General features: G+C 60.2%; 1 protein-coding gene across 1 annotated transcript; it reads left to right on the top strand.

The window, feature by feature from the left end:
- Nucleotides 1–6868: 6868 nt before the first annotated feature.
- Nucleotides 6869–20795, top strand: FIBCD1 (fibrinogen C domain containing 1). The gene is made up of 8 exons (XM_030961465.1): nucleotides 6869–6962; nucleotides 11577–12053; nucleotides 13269–13428; nucleotides 14065–14192; nucleotides 14470–14478; nucleotides 18846–18942; nucleotides 19099–19278; nucleotides 20265–20795. Exons 1-8 carry the CDS (start codon nucleotides 6891–6893, stop codon nucleotides 20522–20524), a joined length of 1383 nt encoding a protein of 460 aa, XP_030817325.1. The 5' UTR covers nucleotides 6869–6890; the 3' UTR covers nucleotides 20525–20795.
- Nucleotides 20796–24796: the final 4001 nt, after the last annotated feature.

Genomic DNA, 24796 nt, shown 5'->3' on the forward strand with positions numbered 1-24796 from the left:
GTGATCTACCGTGTCTCTCTATCCCCAGGCGTGTCGCCCTGCATTGGGGCTGGGGCTCTGATTTAATATTCTCATGGAAACCGGTGCCCTCATCCAATTACCACGGGGATTTCGGAGCAGGCAGCAGCTGAGCCACCGGCAGCCCCCGGCACTGAATGAGCCCCACGGGGGACAGAGCCCACGGTGACGCCACTGGGGTCACCCCAAAGGTGCTGCAGGGGGTCCCGAGTTAATCTGGCACTCCCAGAGTGGCGGCTGTGCCAAGGACTGGGTTAGACTGGGAGGCACTGGTGGGCACTGGGAGAGCGAAGGAAAAACAAAGCCTCGCTCCAGGCGGCGGCAGAGAGCTCTGTGGGAAACGTCCCTGGAGATTTCCACTTACCACGGGAATAAAACCCTTCTGTTTCCAACTGGAATGCCTGCTGCTCAGCATCCCCCTCCAGCCACGGAGGCTGGATGCTCCCTGGTAATCCTGCATCATTTATTTTCATTGGCTGACAGAAAAAGTGCCATCAGAAAAGCGATGTTAGCTACGCTGGCTGGCATAGAAAATGTTGCTTTAATTGTATTTTATTTGCCAATAAGAAAAGAGAAGCAAGAACAAACCCTCGAGATATCCCCTCTCTCCCCCTCCCATTTAAAATTTCAATTTGGTAATTTTATGACAATGTTTCTGATAAAACCCAACAAAGCACATTAAAGTGAGAGAAGTGATTTATCCTTTTCAGTGGCACGTGATCTTTGGATACATTTCCCAGTCTATATCCATTAAGACAGTTAAAAAAACCAAAAACCCAAACAAACTTGTTTGGTTGTTTTTCATGTCAGTTGTTATTTTTCAGCCATAAACCCCACTATTTTTTCCAACCTTGGTTTCCTCCTTTCTGATCTCTAAAGGCAAAACCAGGCAAGTATTGGACATCCCATCTGAAAAAACCATCACGGAACAGCCCCACTTCCTTCATCCCAGACCTGGCCATCACACCATGTCCTGCTGTGATTTTTACACTTTCAAGGCCATTTTCCTTGAAAATTTCCCTTCCATCCTATCCTCAAAGAAACTGTGTCATTGATTTACTGTTGGAATTGGAGGAAGTGGCTGGCTCGTGCTCAGCCTCCCCTGACGCCGATGCCAGCTGGGAGCTGCACGGGCTGGCCATGGTTTGGGGGTTCCCTGGCCTTTCCCCATCATCTCCACAAGCTGGGAGGATAAAACCTTCCAAACTAACCTGCCATTTAGAAACCAAACCACCAACACATAAACCTGAGGGGTTTCTCTGTGCCACCTGGAATCAAACACTCTGAAGTCTTGGCTAACCAGCCTGGTTCTCCCACCCAGCCGAGCATCCTGAGCTTCCCTCCAGCCTCCTGCAGATTTATTTGCTGCATAAATCCCTGCTCCCACCCAGTGTGGCAGCGACGCCTTCGAAGCGCCGGGTGTTCCACACAGCGTGGGGAGGGCTTGGGAAGGGGTTAATGGGTGGGCACAGGCAGAGCTGGGGAGTTGCTAGGAGACTTGGGGCTTTGGGATGCTGGATGTGATGCTCAGCCAATGGAGAAGTCCTCTGAGGAGTAAATCTGCTAATTTGGGCATCGTTGACTGCAGGGGCTCAGGGTAGATGTGGGTGCTGAGCAGAGCTGACCCTGACCCCCTCCTCCCAGCCCCACACTGATGCTTTCCCATCCTGCTCCTGTGGTTTCAATTAAACCGCTGAATTAATCTCTCGCAATAAACTCAGCTGCTATTGTAGTTTGCTTTGGGATTCATCATCACTTTTGCAGCAAATACAGCAATGAAACAGAGAGGTCTTGGTAGCTCAGGAGGGGAAAGCTGGGCTCCCCCAGGCTGTTTGGGGTTGGGGTACCCAGGTCCCCCCCGGGTTAGTTTTCACCAGCCCAAAGCCCTTTCTGGAGGCTGCCGAGAGCAAGGGGAGCTGGAGGAGGCACCACTGCCCCCCCTCACCTGCATATGCTCCTCCAGATGGCCCAGGCTGCTGCTCTCCATGTGGGAAAAGGTTTTAAATTAAAATCTTCCTTGTGTTTTTTGGCGATTTTTGGCTGGGTTTCTTTCCCCTGACTTTCCAGCTCTCCAGCCCATTTGCCATCATGCAGTGCAGATGGAGTGGCAGCAGAATGGAGCTGGGTGGGTGGGTGGGCACGGGGGGGTCTCCAGCCAGGGCCCAGACACACAGAGACAGCCTTGCACCCCACAGTGAGCCCCTCTCAGCCTGGGGTCAGCCCTACCTCCCCACAGCCCTCCTTGGCTGTCAGGAAAATGAATTGTTCCTTTCTGGAGATCCCTGCTGAGCCCCCCAGCCAGCCCCTCTCATCAGCACCAACATCCCTCCTTCACCATCCCCTGCCCTGCCAAAAGGGCAGGCAGCACTCTGGATATCCATCCCAGTGGGATCTGACCTGGATCTGCTCCAAACCAGAGCCTTTTCCCACCCATCAGCTGCTCATGATGACCCTCTCACCAAGCGTAGAGATGGGACGGGACAAGAGAGGGATGGGATGGGATGGGATGGGATGGGATGGGATGGGATGGGATGGGATGGGATGGGGATGGATGCAGCTTTCCTGCTATCCACAAGCCTGGCAGAGGAGCAATACCCACACCAGGGCAGGATCTGGGCCCTCCAGGGACTCTGGGATGCCAACTTTTCAGAGAAACGGCGGATTACAGCACATCAGCTCCAATCAATACTCTGCCGTAGCAGAAAGCAAAGGGAAAAGAGGAACAAAAAGAGGTTTCTCATTTGCAGGGGATTTGGGGCTTTTGTTGTGTTTGGAGGGAGGAGTGGAAAAAAAATCTTGAGAAAGGGCTGGGAAGGAAGAGCTGGGGGGGACAGAGCAGCACCCACCCCTCTGGGACACTGCTGCAGGGTGGGACCCTCTGAAACATTTGGGGTGCCAGGGAGAGCACGAGGGCATGGGGTGGGATTGGGATGGGAACAGGCTGGGCATGGGGTGCTCCATCTCCTCCTGGCACAGAGGGCTCCATTCTCTCCTCTCCAGACCATGGCATCAGCAGCCAAGAGGGGCAAAAGTGGAGGAGAGGGTTTGGCAGAGGGGAGAGAGGAGAAAAGATGCTCAGCCCTGATCTGATCCTGTTGAGACCCTCACAAAGTACAACCAGGCTGGGGGATGCTCTAGACAAAACAGGGGTGTTAAAGGCGGGGTTTTGGAAACCCAAATATCTTGCAGGGAGAAGAACAGAAGTGATGCCACTGACCCCATGCGGACTGCAGCCCAAGAGCTCTTTGTGGGTGGTTTGTCTCTTGTCTGAACCATCGATTCCTCCCGTGGAAGAAAAAGGCCCTGACACAGCCAGCGGTGTCCTGCCGTGTCACTCAGCAATGGACAGAGCACCCTGGGGGAGAGGCTCCTTCCCTGGCAGCCAAAACGGGCTGAAAGAGGGGGGCAGGGGAGCCTGCACAGCCTCAGCACAGGGCAGTGCTGGAACAGGAGCTGGGGACACACAGGGGAGCCTGCACAGCCTCAGCACAGGGCAGTGCTGGAACAGGAGCTGGGCACACCCTGGGCTGCCCTGCTCCTGTGCAGGGACCCCCGCAGCAGCCAAACTCCCAGCAGGGAGAGCCCCCAGGGGGACCAGGGTGGGTTTTTGTCACTCCGGGTCGGTGGCCTGGTGAAGGACCAGCGAAGGACCATCCGGGCACCGCAGCGCTCTCCCTCGGCTGCTTGGGATGAGGCTCACGCAGCTCCTCTGCATTCCGCGCTCTCACCGGCGCGGGGACGGAGAGCTTTGAAGGAGCTGCCCTTTCATTATTAATATGATGATGATGTCTGACGCCGTGCGTGTGCAGCGACGGCTCTGCCTCCCCTGGCTCCCTGCCAAAGAAAGCACACACGCTGTTCCTGGGGGAGGGCTCGGTGTCCCCCATCCCAGCCTTTCCCCAGCCCTGGCACCGCGTCTCGGTGACCCACGGGACATCCGTGCTCTCACCAGCTCTGGCAGCCTGGGGATGCACACCGAGTGTGGCTGAACACAACAAGGAGGGTGAAGTGCCACCCTCCTGTCCCACTCTCTGTAGTGTCCTGTCCCCAGGGGGCACAGCGCTGACCCCAGCCCAGCCTCTGCCCCACGCCCCCACTGCAACTCTGCTCGCTGTCTTGGGCCACAACGTCGGAGAGAGTGTCTGAAATGTTTCAAAGGGCTCTGTTTAGAGCTTGGGTCTGATCCTGTGTTGCTTCAGCCGTTTTCTTCCCCCAGGCCAAGCCGGGACCCCGGGGCAGCGCGGGCAGAGCAGCTTCGGGAGGGGAAACGCTGCCAGGAGCCGCAGCTCCCAGCAGGAGCCGCAGCCTCCCGGCATCCTCACATCAAACCTCTCCCCGCTTTTGCCCTCGGGCCACAGCCTGAGACATGAATCATCCTCTGCGATGCCTATCGATCCGGGCTGGGCTGCTGGCAGAGCCCCCTCCTCAGCCCCGGGGGAGGGTCTGTGCCCATCGGTGCCCAGACACCACCGTGTGCCCAAAACAAGGCGCACCCTGAGCACCCAATCCCTCCCCACACAGCCTGTGGAGCTGGGTCCAGGGCTGTGGGGCCGAGGGTCTCAGCTGGCCATGGGTGCCCCTTCCCATGTCCCCAGTTCCACAGCTACAGCCGGACCCTATGACAGGTAACAGGAGGTGCCGCGGCTCAGTGTAAGTCCGTGATGAGCCAGGCCAGTGTCCCTGCTGGCCCCTGGCCCGGGCAGGGCTCACCCTGAGCATCGCTCAAGCTCCCAAAACCCCTCTGCCAGGGTGGCAGCCTCTGTCCCGCTCACCTGGAGACCGGCAATTGGGGGCAGCACTGGGACCGAGCCGGACCCTGCACCCTGGGGCAGCCGGTGTCAGGGGACAGCAGTGGGGACACCCCACACACGGCAGGGCTGCGAGGGGCCAGCCCTGCCGGCACAGCCCGGCCAGCCGGCTCCCAGGCTCCCACCCTGCACCACCTCCACCGTTCGGCTGTGGGTTGTGTCAAGGTATGTTGGATTGCAAATTAAGCGTCAGCCCCGCTGCACGGTCCCGGCTCCATCTGCAGAAAATGAGTTGCTGGACTTGGAGAGTGTCCAGTTGTGCAGCTCGGCGTGCCTAACGCCCAGGGCTGACAAGCCACTGAATCACTCCTCCCCGCGCTGCCAGGCCACATGAAGCCAAGATGCATTTCTTTTTAATGATAAGTTTTTATTGTTTGGAGTTCAGCTTAAACAGCTTGCCGGGGGCAGCGGCTCCTGCCTCCAGCACGGCTGAGCGGAGCAGGGAGCTGAGCCCGGCTGGTGCGGGCGCACCGAGCACCAGGGGCACGAGCTGGCCGGGCTCAGCTGCGAAGGGAAGTCCTTGAAAATCATCCACGGGGAAGGAGCTGGGCTGGCAGCCACGAGCATCGCCCGGTGAATCCACACAAAACACCTCTGCAGCCAAGGGCAGGATTTGCACCTGGCCGGGAGACAATGAACACACACCCCCCACACACACGGAACCGATGGATTGAGGCAACGCCTGCGCTCCCCTCCCTGCTCCAGGGAGCTCTTTGGGAATATTCGCCAGCCCAGCACGCATCCAGCTCTTCCCAAAATAGGGTGTGTGCCCTGGAGACAAGCTGATTGAACCCCTTGTTCCCCACACATGCCACCTGCCACCCTGTGCCACACCTGCCCCACAGACAGGCAGCCCCCAGCCCAGTGGAGCCACATGGGAGCTGCTGGAGGTCCCGACTGGGGCTGAGCTCCAGGACAGAGACCCAGGGGGGGTTGGGGGGTGCCCAGGGGACAGCGTCACGCTGCAGGACAAGGGGCTGCAGGGCTGCCCAGGAGGTTTCCCAGGGGATTCTCAGCCTGGAGAGAGAATTCAGCCTCCCCCCAGCCGGATTGAAGCAGCTCTGAGCCATCGCTGCTCTCACGATGCTCCTCTGAACCTCTCAGCAACGCTCCTGCCCGCAGGTCAGACAAGTGGCAAATAAAAGATTTACGGGAGGTGCGGCAAAGCTATGGGAAGGAAAAACCACATCCACACGGGAGTCGCGGCACATGGGGCCGGGAGGGAGCCCTGGCACGCAGGGCCAGCACCACGGCTCAGGGCTGGGAGCGCTGGGCTTTGGGCATCGCGGTGACCCTGGAGGGGCTGGGGGCGGCCGCTGCCTCGCCCCGCCAGCACCAGCTCCGCAGAGTGCGCTGGGATTTGCTCCGAGAGCCCCCCAGCACTTCGGGCACCCTCGGGCACAAAGGTTTGGGGGGTGGCGATGCCAATGCCGCCCTCTCCGCCCCCCCGCCCGGCACCCTGCCCATCCCTGCCCACCGATGGGACTGAGCCCCACCAGCTCGGGGCGTTCCACCGGAGGATGTGGGGGCGTTTCTCCGGGAAGGGGTGAGCGGGTTCCGGGGGCACCCCCCGCTCTCCCCCGGGCCCCCGCAGCACCCCCGATCCCGCTGGTACCCTGCCTTACCTGCTGCCGCTGCTCCAGCTGTGCTGCCACATCTGGGCAGCTGCGGAGCTCGGGGCTGGAGGGGGGGTTCGGGTCCGGATCCGGAATGATCGGGTCCGGGTCCGGGGGGCGGCGGGCGGTGCTGGGGGGGGCGGGGAGATCCCCCGGGGCATCACCGGGAGGGGTGCCCGGAGCGGGGCCGGGGGAGCCCCGGGGGTCGGGGCGGGCGGGGAGGGAAGATCCACCCCCGCGTCCGTGCCCGTGTCCTCCCTCCCTCCTCTTCCTCCCTCCCTCCTCCTCCTCCTCCTCCTCCTCCGCCGCCGCCGCCGCCGCCGCCGCCCGTCCTCCGCCGCGGCCAGCCGGGCAGCGCGGGCGGGCCGGGGGCTGCGCCGCCGGGGAGGAGGTTTGGGGGGGCTTGTGGGGGTCCGGGCACTTACTTGGGCTGGAAGTTGGCGGCGCGATGGGGAACGAGCGTTGGAAAACCGTGGGAGGAGCCTCGCAACTTGAGGATGGGCAGCAGGAGAAATCACAGGTACGGGGCGGGGGGCAAGGGGGGCGGGGGGGGTCACCCAGCCCGGGGGTCCCAGCGACCCCCCAGTGTCCCCAGCGAGCTTTCCTCCCGGCGCACCCCAGCGTGGAGAGCTGCTCCCTGTCCCCACCGTGCGAAGCCCCCCGGGCTGCACCTCCTCACCCCCCTCCCAATTAATGCGTTAATTAACCTGCGGCCAGGGCTCCCACCCAGCGCCGCGGCTGCCCCGGGCTGGGGCAGCGGGCGATGCTCCGGGGCTGCCACACTGCTGAACCGCTCTAAACTGCTTAAATAACCCTTTAAAAGGGATTTGGCATCTCAGCTCCGCGCTGCAGCCGGGCTCATCCCTCCCGGTTCGGGGGCTCCCGGCCGCTGGAGCGGCTCCCGGCCCCCGCTGGGTTTTGGGGGGAGGCCGGCGCTGCGGCGGCAGAGCCTGCGGTGACACGCGGGGATCCGGCACGTGCCGGAGCCCGTTTGCACATCCCGCTGCACGTGTGGCAGCTCCGCCAGCCCGGCCGCCAGCCCCCGGCACGGCCGAGCGGGCTGCGAGCCCGAGAAGTGCGGGATGGCTCGGCTTGGAAGGGACGTTAAAGATTACCCAGTTCCCACCCCCTTGCCACGGGCAGGGACACCTTCCCCTAGAGCAGGTTGCTCAATCCCCCATCCAGCCTGGCCCTGGACAGTTCTAGGGATAGGCACGGGCGTGGATGCGCGCTGAGCGCGGGCAGGATGGGAAGAAGGAGTGCGGAGTATGGGCAAACGTGTCTGCAAAGAGCTGGAGGACAGCAAATCTCCAGCGAGCCTGTGAGTGAAGGGAAAGGACCGAGAGCTGGCAGTGCTGCCCTTCCTCGGCACCCAGGAGCTGGGCAAGGATGGAGGGAGCAGCCGTGAGACGCTCGACCCCAGCTCCGCCACTTTCCTGTCCCCTGACACCCGCAGCGAGGCAAGAGAGGGGATTCTGCCCGACTTCTCCTTCTGCCAGCAGCTCCCGCGCCTCACTGGAGAGGGGCTGCGCACCCCGGCAGACCCCTGACCCCCCGAGACAGAAACCAGCCTGCCCTCCCCTCCCCTCCCCGGCAGAGCTCCCTCCCTGCACACAGGGATTCGAGCGGTGCCATCCGCCCGGAGCTGCCATCCCCCCGGCTTGTGCCCCCGAGGGCGAGCCGGGCAGGATCAGGACGGATCCAGCCCCACCAGCCCTGGACAAGACAGCGCGGGGCCGATGGTTCGCGGTGGGCTCCAGGGGATGCTCAGAGTTTGCCGTGCAGCCGGTGCTGCGGTCCCGGCTCCGGTGGAACCCAGCCCAGCCCGCTGCTGCTCACCCACAGAGCGGCTCCGGCGCTCGCCATCCTGCCCGTCCTCTCTCCTCTCCTCTCCCCATCCGCAGAGAGCGGCGTGCCCAGGCAGCGGGGGCAGGCAGGCTCTGGGTGACGGAGGAGAGCCGGAAAACGGGAGCGGGGTTCAGCTCAGCCGCTCCGTGCCCGCGGGGGGCACACAGCCCCGGCCCGGGGCGAGGGGAGCGCGGCTGCAGCCCCGAGCCGGGCAGGGCGGGATGGGCAGCGAGGGAGGACAGGGACGGAGCGGTGGGGCAGAGCGAGGATGCAAACTGAGCTCTGAATGAGCGAGAGGTCGGGGCTGGGGGACAGACCCTCGCTGCCCTGGGGCGCCTGCAGCGCTGGGTGGACCCCGGCAGGGAGGTGCGGGTATCTGGACTAAAGTTTGCACCAGCAGCTGAGCCTGAGCGATGCAAACCTCGGTGTCCACTTACCTGGGAAGCAGAACACAGGTTCGTCCCTGTCTGAGGGCACAGCTCGGGGGCAGAGCAGCCAGGCTGCAGGACCACTGCCTGCCATCCCTCAGTCTGCTGAGCTGGAGAGGAGCAGGGATTTTGGCAGGATCAAAGGGGACTCCTCATCTTAGAGCATCTCCGAGGGCAGAGCTCAGCCTCTCCTGCCACCACTCTCCATCCATGCTCTCCAGGGACCAGCCACCTCTGGTGCCCTGGGGACGAGCCAGCTCGTGTCCTTCCCTTCCCACAGACTGCAAGTGCTGGAGCTGCTTGTCTCCATCCCCAGAACAGCCAGTCTGCCTGGCTGAGTGGGCTGGGGGCTGATTTGAGGGTCCTGATGGGGTCCAGAGCTGCTCATGAAGTCTGGCTGGGTCACCAAGGACCCAGCTCCCATGGGTGACCAAGTGTAGATCTGCCTGTGCCAGTGCAGGACATGGAGAGCACGGCTCACCAGGGACACAACCATCCCTTAGATCCTGCCTGGGGCTCCCTCCAGGCTCCAGAGCAGGTTTGCAAGTGAAGATCTGCTCATCCCAAGCACCACTCAGTCTCACAGCTTCTGCTCTCCTCAGGAAGGAGTGATTTGAAGACACTGGGACCTCCAGCCCAATGGATGTCCCCAGGGGAACATCAATAACCAGAGCAGGGGGATGTCTTACAGCTGTCCAAAAGTCTTGGCAAGAATTCCAGGAGCTTGAGGCCATGGAACAGGCAGCAGAGACCCCATGGATCGCGAGAGCTGGGTCATGGTGAGGCAGGAGTGTGTGGCAGGGGGTGTCTGCAGGGCCCCACGCCAGCAGCTGTGCATGCTGCTGCAGTGCTGCTTTGCTGGAGGGGCTTGGGGGGACCCCCACCCCAGTTTGGAGTGCTCTTGGTGCCACTGGCTGAGTTTGCCTCCTCTCCCCACTGCAGGTTGCCAGGTAACACAACCTGCCAGCAAAATGCCGTGGGACTCCTGGGGCTGCTGCCACTCAGGATCCTGCAGTCACAAGCAGGGGGGATCCCTTCGGAAGGAGACTGGCCCCCAATTCCTGGTGCTGGTGGGAGGGCAGTGATTCTGAAGGCTGGAAACAGCTGGATGCAGCTCCTGGTGTGGTGTACACCCGGGCAGAGCTGGGAGGCTTTGGTGTGTTACAGCCCAGCTGGATTGTGTGGCCATGGGAAGAGGAGCCTCATCCACTCATGGCTCTGTTCTGGGAGCTCTCACTGCTCAGAGGGGACCTTGGGCTCTGCATCTCCTTGTGCCCCTCCAGCTGGGCATGGCAGCATTGTGGGGAGCAGCATGGGAGGGCACAAAGCCCTGGAGATGAGGGTGCTGCCACAGCCAGGACAACCACAGGGACACTGTCCCTGCTCATCCTGTAGATCCCAAACCACCTGACACTGGCCTTTGGTCAGCAGCCACCCCTCCTGTCACTTCAGGGTGCTGAGAGGCCCAGCTGAGCCCAGGTCCTGGGTGTCCACATAAGGATGTGAGCAATGGGCATCTGCCACCTCTGTCTGCCACCACCCTGCTGCTCCTGGGTGTCCCCCGTGCCCCCAAGCAGGGCTCTGCGTCTACTGCACCCACCAGGCAAACTCCTCAACCCCCTGCTTGCCCAGAGTTTCCCTTATTGCCTTTGACATCTCCTTTTAACCTGCACCGAGGGGCTGAGCCTGGGGCTGCCTCCTCACAGAGCTCCCTGCAGGTGGCTTCCCATGCAGCCCGGTGCTGTTTGATCTGCAGCCTCACTCCATGGAGAGGGGGAGAAACCCAGAGCACACCCTGGGGCTGGTGGGGCATCCCCAGCCCCTCTGCAGCTCTGGGGTCACCTTAATGCAAATGGTTGCGTGAGAGGGAATGAAATGAAGGGTGCTTGAAGGAAGGTGTCACTCCAGATAGATGTGCACGGGAGGGGACAGGGCCTGGGAAATCTTTGCAGATGCAGCAATTTTCCCCTCGTTTCTGTGGAAAGTAGTCTTTGTCTCTCTGAATCTGCAGTTTGCTGCCAGCCCTGCAATTCCTTGTGACAGCTGTGGCCAGGGTCAGGGGGAAATCGCAGCCTCTGTCCTGCAGGTGTAACGAGGAAGGGAGGGGGACCGGGAGCCGAGGGGATCGGGTGGCAGCTCACCCGCTCTGCACCGACTGTGCTGGCACTCGAGGCTTTGCAGGGAGAAAAGGCTCCTGGTGGGCATGGAGCAGGTGCCAGGGGCTGAGCCCATGGGTCTGAGCAGCAGCAGAGCTGCCAGAGGGGCTGGGGGCTCAGAGACCTTTCCCACAGCGGCTCTCCCTTGCCAGGAGGCTCTGGGACTGATCCAAAGGCTTTGGGAGCAGCTCTGCCCCCCTCCAGCAGGAAATGAGGTGGCAAGGGGGATGAAGATAAGTTGCCTGCCATAGCTGGGAGCTGCCCTGTGCAGAGCAGGTCCCCATGGCACTCAGGGCAACGTGACCCCAGCACAGCCCCACAGCCACCAGCGCTGTGATCCCTGCTGTGAGGGACACGAGGGGTTTTCCCATTTTCTCCCCACATTTGTGCCAGGGCAGCAGGGAGCCCCCCCCCACATCTCCTGGGGAGCCAGGGCTGCTCCAGCCGAGGCTCAGGGCTGTAAATAAAACAGGCCACGGGAGCGGGCGGTGCCGTGCCTTGCTCTCGTTATTATTTCATGGCCCGCTCCCCGGCGGGCTCGGCCGCTCTGCTCACTCACTGTGGCCTCCGTGTCCCTGCAGGGCTCCCTGGGGTCCTCCCCTCCCTCAGAGCCATTGCCAGGCCCCAAACCCCGTGCAGATCCCAGCTGTGGGGTGAGGGGATGGGGCAGGGCTGACGGTGTGTGTGTGTGTGTGCCCGCAGAGGATGAGCTGTGGCTACATCCTGTGCACCGTGCTGCTCTCGGTGGCCGTGCTCCTGGCCGTGACAGTCACGGGGGCCATCCTCTTCATGAACCACTACCACACGCCCGTCACCGAGCCGCCCCCCGTCATCAGCACCAACCCCGAGGAGGCCAACGCGCTGGTGACCATCGAGAAGGCCGACAGCTCCCGCATCAACATCTTCATCGACCCCAACTGCCCCAGCGCCGCCGGCGCCCTGGGCCGCCTGGAGGGGCTGCAGGGCTCCCTGCTGCACGCCCTCACCGAGCACGACGCCGAGGCCAAGGCCACCAAGAGCCAGCAGAAGGCCCTGCTGGTGACGGTGGCGGACGAGGTGGCCAAGCTGCTGAGCCACGCCGTGCAGCTGCGAGCCGACTGCGACGGGCTCAAGAAGGGGCACAGCGCCATGGGGCAGGAGCTCAGCGCCCTGCAGGGAGAGCAGGGCAGGCTCATCCAGGTGAGCTGGGGCTGGCAGTGCCAGGCAGGGCAGGCCCTACTCCTACCATGAGCCACCCAACTACAATCCCCTACCAGCACCCTAACCTGAACCTCCTCACTTATCCTCCTCCTTACCCTAGGACTAGTCTACGAACGAATTCAAGGAGGATTAGAATGAGCAGAATAACAGAAAGTTAGTCTAAGATGGTTGATTTTGACTCAAGAGTTTATAGCTCCCACCCTATAACTTTCTTTATGTCCTACCTCCACCTAAGCTTCTACTCAGCCTTCACCCTAAGCAGCCTAGGCCTAGCCTTCCACCAAACCCACCCATCCTAACCCACCGACCCCCACGAATCCCTGGGGGTGGAATTCCCTGTGCCAGTGTCCCTGTGGGCATGGCTGCTCACAGCCCCTGCCATGAGCATCCAGGGGAGAGCACCAGGAGAAGGAGCTGAGGTTGAAGGCAAGTGCTTGGGAATTGGAAGCTGGGAAGTGTCTCCCTGCCAAACCACCCCAGTGGCAGTGAGCCTGGTGTGCAGCCTCCCCCATTGTGGCTGTCCCAGCTCCAGGTCCACTTTGGGAGCTCCAGACAGAGCCAAGCACACCACAGAGCCTTCTCAAGGGCAGCTCATGCAGCAATCAGCCCCCCCTCCTTACAGTCCCCACAATTTCCCAGCCAGTGAGCTGTGTTGAAATGCTTACCTGAGTATGCCAGGGGTCTGCCAGGTGTCACAGCAAGATCCAGGGCATGGCTGGGTGCTCCATGCCTGACCCTCCTGGTACTCAACTCCCTCTGCCCAGAGCTGCTTGTTTCTCGCTGCTTCGCTTCTCTGCCCATCCTGGTGCTCTGCCACAGCCACCCAGTGTCACTGTCCCAGCCTGGGTCACCTCAGGGGACGACAAGAGCTGGCGGCTGCCTCAGGACACGGCTATTCCTGCCGCCTCCGTCATCCTGCCCTCTCCCAGGGATGCTTTTATCCCACGGGACTGCAGCACCACTGCACCCAGCTTTGGGGATTTCTCCTCCCTGGGGGCAATAGGTGCTTATCTGGACCCTGACCCCTGCCAAAAAGCAACAGAGATCAGAGATAAAGCAGCAGAGATGTTTTATGGGATCTGTGCGTTTACACCCCGGCATTGCTGAGCACAGCGGCCAAGGAGCTGGCATGTGGAAGGGGTTTAACCATTTCACCACAATTTCTGTGTCCCCCCCCGTGTGCCCTGCCCGCAGCTGCTGTCGGAGAGCCAGAGCAGCGTGGCTCGGCTGGTGAGCTCTGTCAGCGACGCGCTGGACTCGCTGCAGAGGGAGCGCGGCGGGGCCCGGCCCCGGCTCAAGGCTGACCTGCAGCGAGCCCCGGCCAGGGGAGCCCGGCCCCGGGGCTGCTCCAACGGTGAGAGGCGTCCCTGGGGACAGGGATGGGCCTGGGGCTGCGCGGGGCAGGGAGGAACCACCCAGCATGGGGCAGAGCATCCCGGAGAAGGGATTGAGTACAGCGCAGGAGGTGGAGAAGGGGGAGAGGGAAAGGTGTGTCCTGGGAGGGGGACACTTCCAGTTGTCCATAAACCAGCCCAAAAGCCCCCCCACACCCCTGCAAACCCACCTGCTCCTCACAGAGTGTAGCAGGGACCAGGCAGGGCATTCACCTCCGTGGGGTGTGGAGGGTGGCCCTGCATACATAAAGAGTCACATCCCTCAGCGTTGGGTTGGGATGCAGCTGAGGGAGCCTGTCCTGGAGCTGGGAGCACATGCCCACAGCCTCCCTGGGCACTGGCTCACCCCCATCTGGGTCCCAGCTTGCCCTTGCCATCTCACAGGGACACGAGGTCAGTCCCTGCCAGCTGCTGGGGAGCCCCATCCCCCCTGGCACTGCTCACCCCGAGCATCAGAGGAGAAGGGAGGGAAAGAGCAAAGCAGCACCAAGCTGGAAGCAAGGTTGGGAGCCTGGAAGAAATGGCAAGACATTAAATTAGACCATTAATTAACCAGCTTTCCCCTCATGCCACCCCACCCCGATGGCACCCTGCAGGCTCCCGGCCCCGAGACTGCTTTGACATCTACGTGAGCGGGCAGCAGGAGGATGGGATTTACTCCATCTTCCCCACGCACTACCCCGATGGCTTCCAGGTCTACTGTGACATGAGCACGGACGGGGCGGCTGGACGGTAAGTGAGCTGCCAGCACCCCGCTGGGGACACGGGGACGTGGCCCTGCTGGCCCTGCTGGGCGTGGGAGATGTCACCTTGGACACCAGGAGGTGTCACCAGGAGGGACAGTGGATGTCAGGGGGGCCTGGCTGTGCACCCAGAGCTGCCCAGTGGTGCCAGGCAGAGCCCTGAGCCCAGTGTCTGCCTGGCCTGGGGAGCTGGGCTGGAGCTGCAGGGGGTTCAGGCAGGGAGCTGGTGCCACCTCTGGAATTTGTCCTTCTCAGCAGGGCTGGGGTGTGCTTTGCTGTGCTTTGCCCCAGTGGGGCCGTGCTGGGGCTCAGGGCAGACCCCAAACCCCGACACCTGGCCTCATTTAAGGCCGGGGTGCCTGGGGCACCTCGGGAGCTCTGCTGATTCACTGCAATGGGCCATAATCACAGCAATGGGAGCAGGGGGGGACACGGCTCTGCCACTGCCCCAGGGAGCAGCTGGGGGTCAGCAGCTCCGCCTGCCCTGGAGGGCATCACCGGGGGTCCCAGGAGGTGCTGGGGTCTCAGCAGGAGGGGTGGGCAGGCAGCCTCTGCCCTGAGGCCAGCGCCCCTCCAGCTGGGCACTCTAGGAAACAAATCCCCACCATCTGATTGCCCTAAGCAGCTTTGAGCAGGGCCAGGAGGGAGCTTAGCCCCCCTGCCCTCAGGGGCTGGTGAGAGCCTCTGAGAGCCCACCCAGGGCAGGAGGAACCTGGGGTGGGCACCAGGGTGGTACCAGAGCTCCAGTGGGGAAACTGAGGCACAGCACAGCCGGGGACTCAGCTCTAGGGGGATTACAGAGGGGAGAGGGGGACCCTTCTGGCTCCCCAGGGGGCAGAGGGTCCTTGCAAACCCCGTGCACAGCCTCTGCCAGCCCCAGCCAAGCCTGAAGAGCAGCCCAAGGTGATTAGCGAGACACTCAGAGGCTTATTTAAAGCTGCTGCAGGCGGGAGGGCTCGGCTGGGCTGGGGAGGGGGCTCAGCGAGGGATTCTGAGCCTGGGAGTGCAGTGGCACAGACACCACAGAGCTCTGCCCTGCCTTGATGGGGCCAGGAGCCAAAGCAGGGTCCCAGAGACAGCCAGGGCTGGGCTGGGGGTGCCCACCCCAGGCTCCTGTTTCTGGGGCTGCTCTGCAGCAGAGGGTCCCAAACGTGCCCCCAGTGCCTCGGGTGCAGCGATTGCCTCAGCCACCTCCGGGGGGCTGGGGGGGCACTGCCTGACCCCGGCTCCAGGTGAGCCATGGCATGGCTGGGCGCTGTGGGGCAGAGCCTGAGAATTTCCCCTTCCCTTCCCTTCCCTTCCCTTCCCTTCCCTTCCCTTCCCTTCCCTTCCCTTCCCTTCCCTTCCCTTCCCTTCCCTTCCCTTCCCTTCCCTTCCCTTCCCTTCCCTTCCCTTCCCTTCCCTTCCCTTCCCTTCCCTTCCCTTCCTCTCTGGAGGGATTTCTCCTGACATTTGGGCTCATTTGCATGTGGTGGGTGGGTGGAAGCGATGGCAGCAGCTGAATCAATTTTGACTCGGGAGCTTGGGAGCTGCTGAGCTCAGCTTTAGGCTGCTTGGGCAGCTCAGAGGCCAGGGGGAGATCTCAGGACCTCACTGTCCCCAAATCCTGCTCTGCAGGGTCCTGCTTGCTCCCTGTCCCCATCCTGGGCTGTTTTGTCCCCACTCGGTCCTGCCCAGCAGCAGCAGGGCCACGTTTGTGCTGCTGGGGATGTGGATCTGGGTCAGTGCCACCCGTACCCTGCGCCCAGCACTGCCTGGGGGTGCCCTGTGGCTGCCCAGCCCAGCTCTGCCCCTGACACTCACCTCTGGCTCCTTCTTAAAGTGGTGATGGCATGGTGGAGGTCAAGGGAGCTCAGCATCCCAGCAGGGCTCCAGAAGTTGCCTCTTCACATGATGCTGTCTTCAGAATGTCTTTGCAAATGCCCCACGCTCCTCCCAGTGCCCCTGAGCCTCCATTGCTCCTCATTTGGGGCAAAATTCCCTGGATCAGCACCTCAGCATCAGTGCTCTGTGTGCCTCAGCATCACCCCATGTGCAGTGAGCACTGGGAAATGGTGGGAGAGCCAAAGAAAGCAGGAGAAAAGGCTGTGCCAGCAGCACAACGGCTGTGGTGACATCCAGTGACAGCTTCCAGCTGCAGGGGTACCTGCTGTGCTGGGACACTGCTGGGGACAGCCTCACCAGCCTGGAGAGGGGTCCTGGACAGGGATGGGGCTGAGCAGACAGTGGGCATTGACGCTGGGCTGGGGCAAACCACAGGCAGGGGCTGAGAGGAGCCACAAACCTGTTCTGTTTCCAAGGATGTGGCTTATGTGTCACCACAAACAGGGACAAGACAATTCTGCTGGCAGGGCCGGGCAGGAGCAGCTCCTGGGAGGGCAGAGCTGCCAGCTCTGGTGTTCACAGGCTGCCCCAAGGCACTGGCACACCCTGGGGCCTGGCTCTGCCCAGAGCTTTCTCCCTGGCTGCCTTTGGGTCTCCCTGACCCACAGATGGTCTCTCTGCTGTGACAGGGCTCAGAGGACACCCTGGGCTCTGTGCCATGGCTGCCAAAACTGGACCAGGAGCCTGAGCTCTGTGCTGGTGATGTCCCCACACTGGGAGCTTCAAGCCCAGCAGGAGTTTGGTGGAGCTGAGGGAGAGGAATCTCCAGTGCCACAGCAGGCACAAGCTGGTGCTCCCACTTCTCCCTGCTTTTAACCCATTTTTTTGGGTTTGTGGCTCTGCAGGAGCCTGTCCCTGCCCCACAGGGGCAACTGGGGGAGGCAGAGAATGAGGGAGATAAATATTTCAGCCTTGCCTTTAAAGAAGGGAGGGAAATCCTTTTTGCTTAAGAGGGGGGTGATGCATATTTGATGAGGAGGAAAAGAGCAGCGAGGCAGGGCTGGAGCACATGAGCCTGTGGGTCACTGGTGCACCCAGCATCCCCAGCACCCCACAGGGTGATCAGGAGGCTCCCACAGCCCTGCCTGCACCTGGAGGGCGCAAAAAAGAGGCACAGAAGGGATTGTGCATGAGAGATGATGAGGATGGAGCAGGAGATTCGGGAGGACACAGGACCTCCAGCACTCACCAGCAACAATCCTGGTTTCAAACCCCCTTGGGGCTGAGCCTGGTGGGCAGAGGAGCACTGAAGGCTTCTCCTGGGGTGATTCCTGAGCTGTGCCAAGGCTCAGGCAGTGGAGCCCTGTCCCACACGCTTCCCTGGGCACCACTCAGGCAATTGGCCTATTTAGAGCCGTGGCTCAAAGCCGATTAGGAGGCAGCACTGGTGCTGCAGCCACCTCCTTCCCCACGCCAGCCACGGAGCTCGTGGTGGCTGGGAAAAGCAGCTTCAGGCCCCTGTCCAGCCACGCTGTCCCCCTTTCCCAGCAAGGCTGAAGAAAGCCCCTTTAAATGGGCTTAACCACAGCTTCTCAAGTGCTCAACGCGGGGATAAAAATTAAGGCTCTAATTCTAGAAGGTAAGTACAGCAGGATCAGAGCTGTGCCAGAGCCTCAGCCAGCCCCAAAAACGCCCATCTGGGGAAGGGCAAACAGGGAGAGCTTCACAGGGTGGTTCTGCTTCACGTGCCAGGGTGAAACCCTGTGTGGGAGGGCAGGAGCAGCCAGGGGGAGAAAAGGAGAGTGGCTTCTCCCAACTCCAGGGCTCATCCACATTCCCCAGTCCTGGGGTGCTGGAAGCTCAGCTGGGCAGCTCTGAAGATGGGGCTCTCTGGCCCCTGGCAGGGCTCTGCCCAAGCCACCAAGTGTCCCAGCTGTCCCCACCACGGCCTCGGGAGCGCAGAGCTCGGTGGGAGCGGGGCAGGCTTGCTCAGCCAACTTTAATGCAATTAATCCAGGGCTGGAGGCTTAATTAAGTTCAAATGGTCGGGCATGAAGCAGCGTTTTCTGGATCGCTGTCAATAAATCAAACCCAAAAGTATGGATGAAAGGGGATGGAACACACAGGGCACACGGGCTGGTGAGCAGATGGGAGAGGAAAAGGGAAAGGCTCCGAGCAAAGCTGCACTGAGCCCTGGGATCTGCCTGGATCTGGGGGCTCTGCAGGGCTCAGGGCACTCAGTGCCTCACAGCTGATTTCTCTGGGACATTAATGAGGCCATCACAGAGATGATGTTTTATAATGGGGTGCCTGCCCAGGAGAGCAAGGAGATCCAGGAGGAAGAAATCAGCCCTGCTGGGTTTCACACAGTTCTGAGCACCCACAGTCGGCAGGAGGGCTCACAGCAACCTGGGCAGCCCGTGCTGCAGGACAGAGCTCGGGTCGTGCCCCTGTGTCCCTGCTCCCCTGTGCAGCCTGCAGGGCGTCCACCACTCCAGGGACACCCCACACCTTCCCAAGGAACTTCAGGTTCCCAAGGAACTTCAGGTTTCCTGAGCTCTGCTCACACTTCCAGGCAGAGAATCCTGTGGAGGGTTTTGCCTGAGCAGACCCACCCATCCCTGGGATGGAGCATTTCCCCGGGGAGCTCATCCCTGTGCAACCATTGAGCCCGCAGGGTTTAATTTGTGCCGCTAATTAGGCAGTGGCAGCGAGGGGTTGGCAGGGAGGGGTGGGCAGCGCGGTGGGGAGCAGAGGGCTCACACAGGCTGCGAACAGCCCCACAGCTGATGCCCTTTGTGTGTCCCCAGGTGTTCCAGCGGCGGGAGGACGGCTCTGTGAACTTTTTCCGTGGCTGGGAAGCCTACCGGGACGGCTTCGGGAAGCTGACAGGAGAGCACTGGCTGGGTGTGTGGGGCTGGCACTGCTGGGTCCGGGCGAAGCCTGGGGAGCTCTGGGGTCCCTTTGTGATGGAGGGGACGCTGAGACCCCCACCCATGGGCTGGGCAGGCAGGGAGGGGCTGGAGCACCCCATCCCCACACTCACCCCTTTGCCTCTGCCAGGGCTGAAGAGGATCCACCTGCTGACGGTGCAGGGCAGCTACGAGCTCCGCATCGACCTGGAGGACTTTGACAACGGCACCGCCTTCGCCCACTACGGCAGCTTCGGGGTGGGGCTCTTCTCCGTGGACCCCGAGGAGGACGGGTACCCCATCACCATCGCCGACTACTCAGGGACTGCAGGTGGGCAGCAGGATGGGGGGCACATCCCACATGGGCGGGGGTGGTCCACAGCTGTGGTGGTGTTCACAGGGGTCTTAGGAAGAGACGAGCATCTGACTCCATGTTTCAGAAGGCTAATATATTATTTTATAAAAATAAATATTATTTTTATTTATATATAAATAGAAACGATTCTGTTTTATATATAAATAATATTTATAGATAAATAATATTTATAATATAATATTATATAAGAATATTTTATATAAATACATATATATAATATTTATAATATTTATATAAAAATAATATTTATATATAAATAACATTTAAATTTAAATAATATCTAAATAAATATTCTATATAAAATATTTATATATAAATAATTTTATATATAAACAATATTCTATATAAGTATTGTATATTTATATATAAAAATAAAAATATACTTCTATATTTCTATAATATAAATGTATATGTTTATATAAATATATATTTTATATGTCTATGGAATATATTATATAAATAATATACTATTAATATATAATATAATATAATATAATATAATATAATATAATATAATATAATATAATATAATATAATATAATATAATATAATATAATATAATATAATATAATATATATTAAAACGATAATGAAAGAATAGAAGAAAGGATTTCATCAGAAGGCTTGGACAGAATAGAAAAGGAATGAAAATGGAATGATGATAAAATCTTGTGACTGACAGCTGGACTGTGATTGGTTACTAGTTAGAACCAACTAATCAAAGATGCACCTGTTGCATTCCACAACAGCAGATAATCAATATTTACATTTTGTTCCTGAGGCCTCTCATCTTCTCAGGAGGAAAAACCCTAGGGAAAGGATTTTTCATAAAAGATGTCTGTGACAGGGATCTGCTGGAGGACCCCCACGGGGCAGGGCAGGGCAGGGCAGGGCAGGGCAGGGCAGGAGGTGCCCATCAGGAGCTCCTTTCCCCTGGCACAGGTGACTCCTTCCTGAAGCACAACGGGATGAAGTTCACCACCAAGGACCTGGACAACGACCACTCGGAGAACAACTGCGCCTCCTTCTACCACGGCGCCTGGTGGTACCGCAACTGCCACACGTCCAACCTGAACGGGCAGTACCTGCGCGGCCACCACAGCTCCTACGCCGACGGCATCGAGTGGTCCTCGTGGACCGGCTGGCAGTACTCGCTCAAGTTCACCGAGATGAAGATCCGGCCCATCCGCGAGGAGAATTAGCTGATGGCATCAGCGCCCCCACACCGTGCCCGGCCCCCTGCCCCTCCCCAGCTCCCTGCAGACCCATTCCCTCAGCTGCCATCCTCCTCATCCTCTCCGAGGGCTTGCCCACCTCTGAGGGGCTCCTGAGGAGCATCTGCTGCCAGTGAGGGTGACTTTGGCTCCTGGACACCCACAGATGTTGTCAGACCTTTGCTTCCCACTGCCACGACCAGGTGTCCTGGCCAGAGTGTGACCCACGGCCTGTGCTCATGGCTGGGGCACAGAGGATGCAGCTATTTGGGCAGAGGTGCCCAGCAGGAAGGAAAGGGGCTGCCTGGAGGGAGGGAGGGAGGGAGGGAGGGAGGGAAGGAAGGAAGGAAGGAAGGAAGGAGGAAGGAGGAAGGGAGGAAGGGAGGGAGGGAGGGAGGGAGGGAGGGAGGGAGGGGAGGGGGAGGAGAGAGAGGAAGGAAGGAAGGAAGGAAGGAAGGAAGGAAGGAAGGAAGGAAGGAAGGAAGGAAGGAAGGAAGGAAGGAAGGAAGGAAGGAAGGAAGGAAGGAAGGAAGGAAGGAAGGAAGGAAGGAAGGAAGGAAGGAAGGAAGGAAGGAAGGAAGGAAGGAAGGAAGGAAGGAAGGAAGGAAGGAAGGAAGGAGGGAGGGATGCAGCAGCCCAGGCAGGCTGAGCACCTCTGGACACCTCTGCTCTGGGCACTGACACCTGGCAGTGGGCTTGCCAAGCTGGCAAGGGGCTGGGGGCCCTTGTCATGGGGAACCCCAGGCCCCCCAAACCCCCAGGACTGGGATGAGGCTTCTCCAGCTCCCCCATGGTGCTACTGGTGATGGGAGGCTCAGCTGGGCCAGCCTGACCGTGCCAGCAACTCCTCCCCTGGACTGCAGAACGCTCTCCGCTGCCCCTGCAGGAGCAGCGCAGCTGGGGAGGGACAACCACCAGCTCCTTACTCCCCATTGTCCCTGTCCTGACCCCTGGAGCCTCCCAGCAGGTCGGGACACCCCAAAGTGAGCCAGACCGGCCCTGCAAGGACGCACACCCAGAACTGAGCACAGCATGGAGCTGCTTTGGCAGTGCTGGGCAAACCGGGAGCACAGCAAGGAGGAGAAGGAGGAGAGGAAGGGTCACTTCCCAACACAGCTCTGCCTGCAGCTCACAGCCCCTCCCTCCCAACCAGACCCACTGGATTCACATCAGACTCTCACCATCCAAAGGCTGTGACCTTTCCCCAGCCCCTCTGGGCAGCTCAGCCCCATCTCCCAGCGAGCCCCCTCTGCTCACTGCTGGCCCGGGCACCGCGCTCATTCCCACCCAGCTGAGCTGCGGCACTGGCTCGGCACCTGCAGATATCCAAAGCCTTTCATTTCCTCAAATCCTGTTAAGGTTTTGCAAAAGAGAAGCCCCGAGTGGGGCTTAGCATCTGCAGGGCCCTGATAACTGGGCAGCAGCACCAGCCAGCCCAGGCAGGAGCTGCCATGGGACTGATGTCTCCTGCTGGCTCCCTGGAAGGACTCAAATGGGGGATTTTGTCCAAAAAAAACAAGAACCAAATGTGAGCAGACTCTGGACTGAGAGGGGAGGGGACAGACAGAGCCCTGCCACCCTTTACAGCACTCTGCCTGTGCTACAGCAGAGCCCTGCCCCAAGAAACACCATCAGACAGACAGATGGACTGAGGAGGGGAGGAAAACTCCCCCTGTCTCCATTTCCAGGGGAGCTTAAAGCACGGGGAGATCAAAGGCTCAGCTTCCCAACTGTGCCAGGTTTGTACTTCTCTCTATGAACCTTCTTTTTTTTTTTAAGCCTTCCCCACCTCGGATCTTGTTCTGGACAAGATCTCTCACCCACTGGGTGAGTGTCTGTCTGTCTGCCCTGACAGAGAAATGGACAAACGATGCACTGGGATCACCAGAGCTTTTTACTCTGCCAGAGAGATCCTTCAGAGCCCTCAGGGGAGGGAGAGCTCTGAGTGAAGGGCACTCAGCTCCACGCACTCCATCCGTGCCCAGAGCAGCGGGTCAGGCTTTTCTGGAGCAATGGGAACTGGGGGAACTCAGCAGTGGCATTTCTCAGCACAACAGCAGGAGCCCTGACAGCTTCCAAGGAGCTTCCTGCATTCCCCTGGACCTTTCTGGAAAGGTTCCTGCCTGCACCCATCTTTACTTTTTGATCAGTTTTTGGTGGATTAGCTGCAGCTGGGTTTTCTGATGCTTTGGGCAGGAATGCACATGGAAGCATGCGCTGGGTGGGAAGGCTCATCCCCCCCCCAGACCCCTCCACCGGCGTTCTGCCGTGCCAGGGAGGGAATGCTGTACGTTGGTTTGTTGGTAGCACATCCTTGTGTAACTGCCTGTGTCACCCAGGACCCCCCAGAGATTTGTTTTGACTTGCACGAGAGGTTTTTAATCCATGCCAAGAGGCAGGATTTCCCAGGATTATTCCCAAGAGCTCAAGCATTGCTCCCTGGCCCTGGATTAGGTTAAACCCATCCGTGGTGACACCTCCCTGGACAGGGGTGGGCAGGGGTGACCAGGGGGCTGGGATGTGGCCATGGACCTTCCCAGGGAAGCCCTCTGGCCGTGGTGTGTAGCAGTGCTGTGAAGTCTAGGTCGTGTGTGAGTGTGTCCAACGCTGTACATGTGGACTTTCTAAACTCCTTAATAAAAGGATCTCATCGTTACTCACCGTGTGACAGCTGTGACAGCGCGGGGACACGGCCAGAGGGACGGCAAAGGGGGTGACACTGAATCCCTGCAGCTCCTCTCCGTGCTGGGGGATGGCTCCTTCCCCGTGTCAGGCTCATGGCACAGCACCCTTGGGGACTTGCACCATCACCACACCAAAACCACCCTGCAAAACAAGAGCTGGGGACACCCAGGGGCTGAGGAGGCTCCCCAGGGCTCCAGCCCAAACCAAGGCCCTGCAGGACCCTGGGGTGGCCCCGGGACTGTGGGGGTGGCAGTGTCTGTGCCACGGGGACCTGCTCCCATGGACAGAGCACAGAGCCATGCCCCAGTCGCTCCCTGCTGCCCACTCCACTGCCACAGCCCAGGACACACCTGGAGGGGACAGCAGGGTGCCTTGGGGACCGTGTTCCAGCACTGGGGCTGTGTGTGCTGACCAGGGAGGGTGGGAGCACTCGGCCATGTCCCTGTGGGGCCAGGCCCTGGGCGGGTTTGGGGTCTCCAGTGCTGCCTGTGCACACAAACAGATGGGTGGGACCCCCAAGAGCTGCACACAGGACACACCAGCCATATGAAGGGGACACACTTGGACCCCAGATGAGACCCTCCATCCCTGCAGCACCCCTGACAGCTGCCAGGGACACAAGGCCAGCTCCCAGCCGCTCCTCCAAATGAGGCAGCAAACGAAGGCGGCGCGTTAATGAGCTGCTGCGTTCCCATTGTGGCAGCTCCACCAACCCCTGTCCCCTCCGTCCCCTGTTCAGCTCCCTCCCCGAGGGTCCCACCCTCCTCTCCCTGTGGCCACACGCCCAGGGGTGACACGGCAACAGCGCCCGTGGCTATTTAATGGCCCGAGGCGGGTCCCGCTCATCCGGCACAGAGAGTGCCAGGGGAGGCAGCACCGGGCAGCACCGAGGCGCAGAGGTAAGTGACTGGTGCCCGTGTGTCTGTCTGTCCCTCTGTCCCTGCCTCACACCCCTGCCTCGACGGGCAGCACAGCCGGGGAGCAGTGAAAGGCTGGTGGGAAGCAGCTGGGGACCCACAGCACGCCCGGACCCCAGGATGGGACTCAGAAATTTGGATCCGTGACGGGCAACGGGGAGCAAAAAGGGAGAGGGCAGAACAGAGGCAAGGTGTGAAAAGAGAGGGGGGTGAAAAAGGTAGGGGTGAAACCTCCGGGGTAACGGGTGTTGGGAAGGGCAGGCAGGGGCTTGAGTGCACTTGAGTGAGAAACAAACTCCTTGGGTAGAGCAGACAGCCTGGCCCCCAGCACCTGCAGCAGATTTAAAGGCAGTATCTCCTGATGATGATGATGATTAAAAAAAAAAAATATATATATATACAACCTGTTGATAATAATAATACAACCTGTTTCCTCTTCTGAGCCTTTGCGGGAGGAGGAAGGGAAGGCAGGGGGGAGCCCGGACCCTCTCTGGGCTGGGCGCTGGTGTGGAGGCTGCTGCAGGAGGAGCAGCGGGGGCTCGGGGGGTTCTAGCAGGGGCGGCAGGGCTGGTTTGGGGGGGCTGCAGCAGGGATGGGGAACAGCCCAGGGCAGCCCCCGCTCCCCTGACATCGCTTCCCCTCCCTGTGCTTCCCCCAG

Source organism: Camarhynchus parvulus, chromosome 17 (genome assembly GCF_901933205.1).
Source record: "Camarhynchus parvulus chromosome 17, STF_HiC, whole genome shotgun sequence".
NCBI lineage: Eukaryota > Metazoa > Chordata > Aves > Passeriformes > Thraupidae > Camarhynchus > Camarhynchus parvulus.

Bases quoted from the DNA above. Each gene is read 5' to 3' on its own strand.
- FIBCD1 (XM_030961465.1), top strand. From the start codon at position 6,891: ATGGGGAACGAGCGTTGGAAAACCGTGGGAGGAGCCTCGCAACTTGAG. The intron at 6,963-11,576 runs GTACGGGGCGGG...GTGTGCCCGCAG, and splicing joins GGCAGCAGGAGAAATCACAG to AGGATGAGCTGTGGCTACAT. The intron at 12,054-13,268 runs GTGAGCTGGGGC...CCCTGCCCGCAG, and splicing joins AGCAGGGCAGGCTCATCCAG to CTGCTGTCGGAGAGCCAGAG.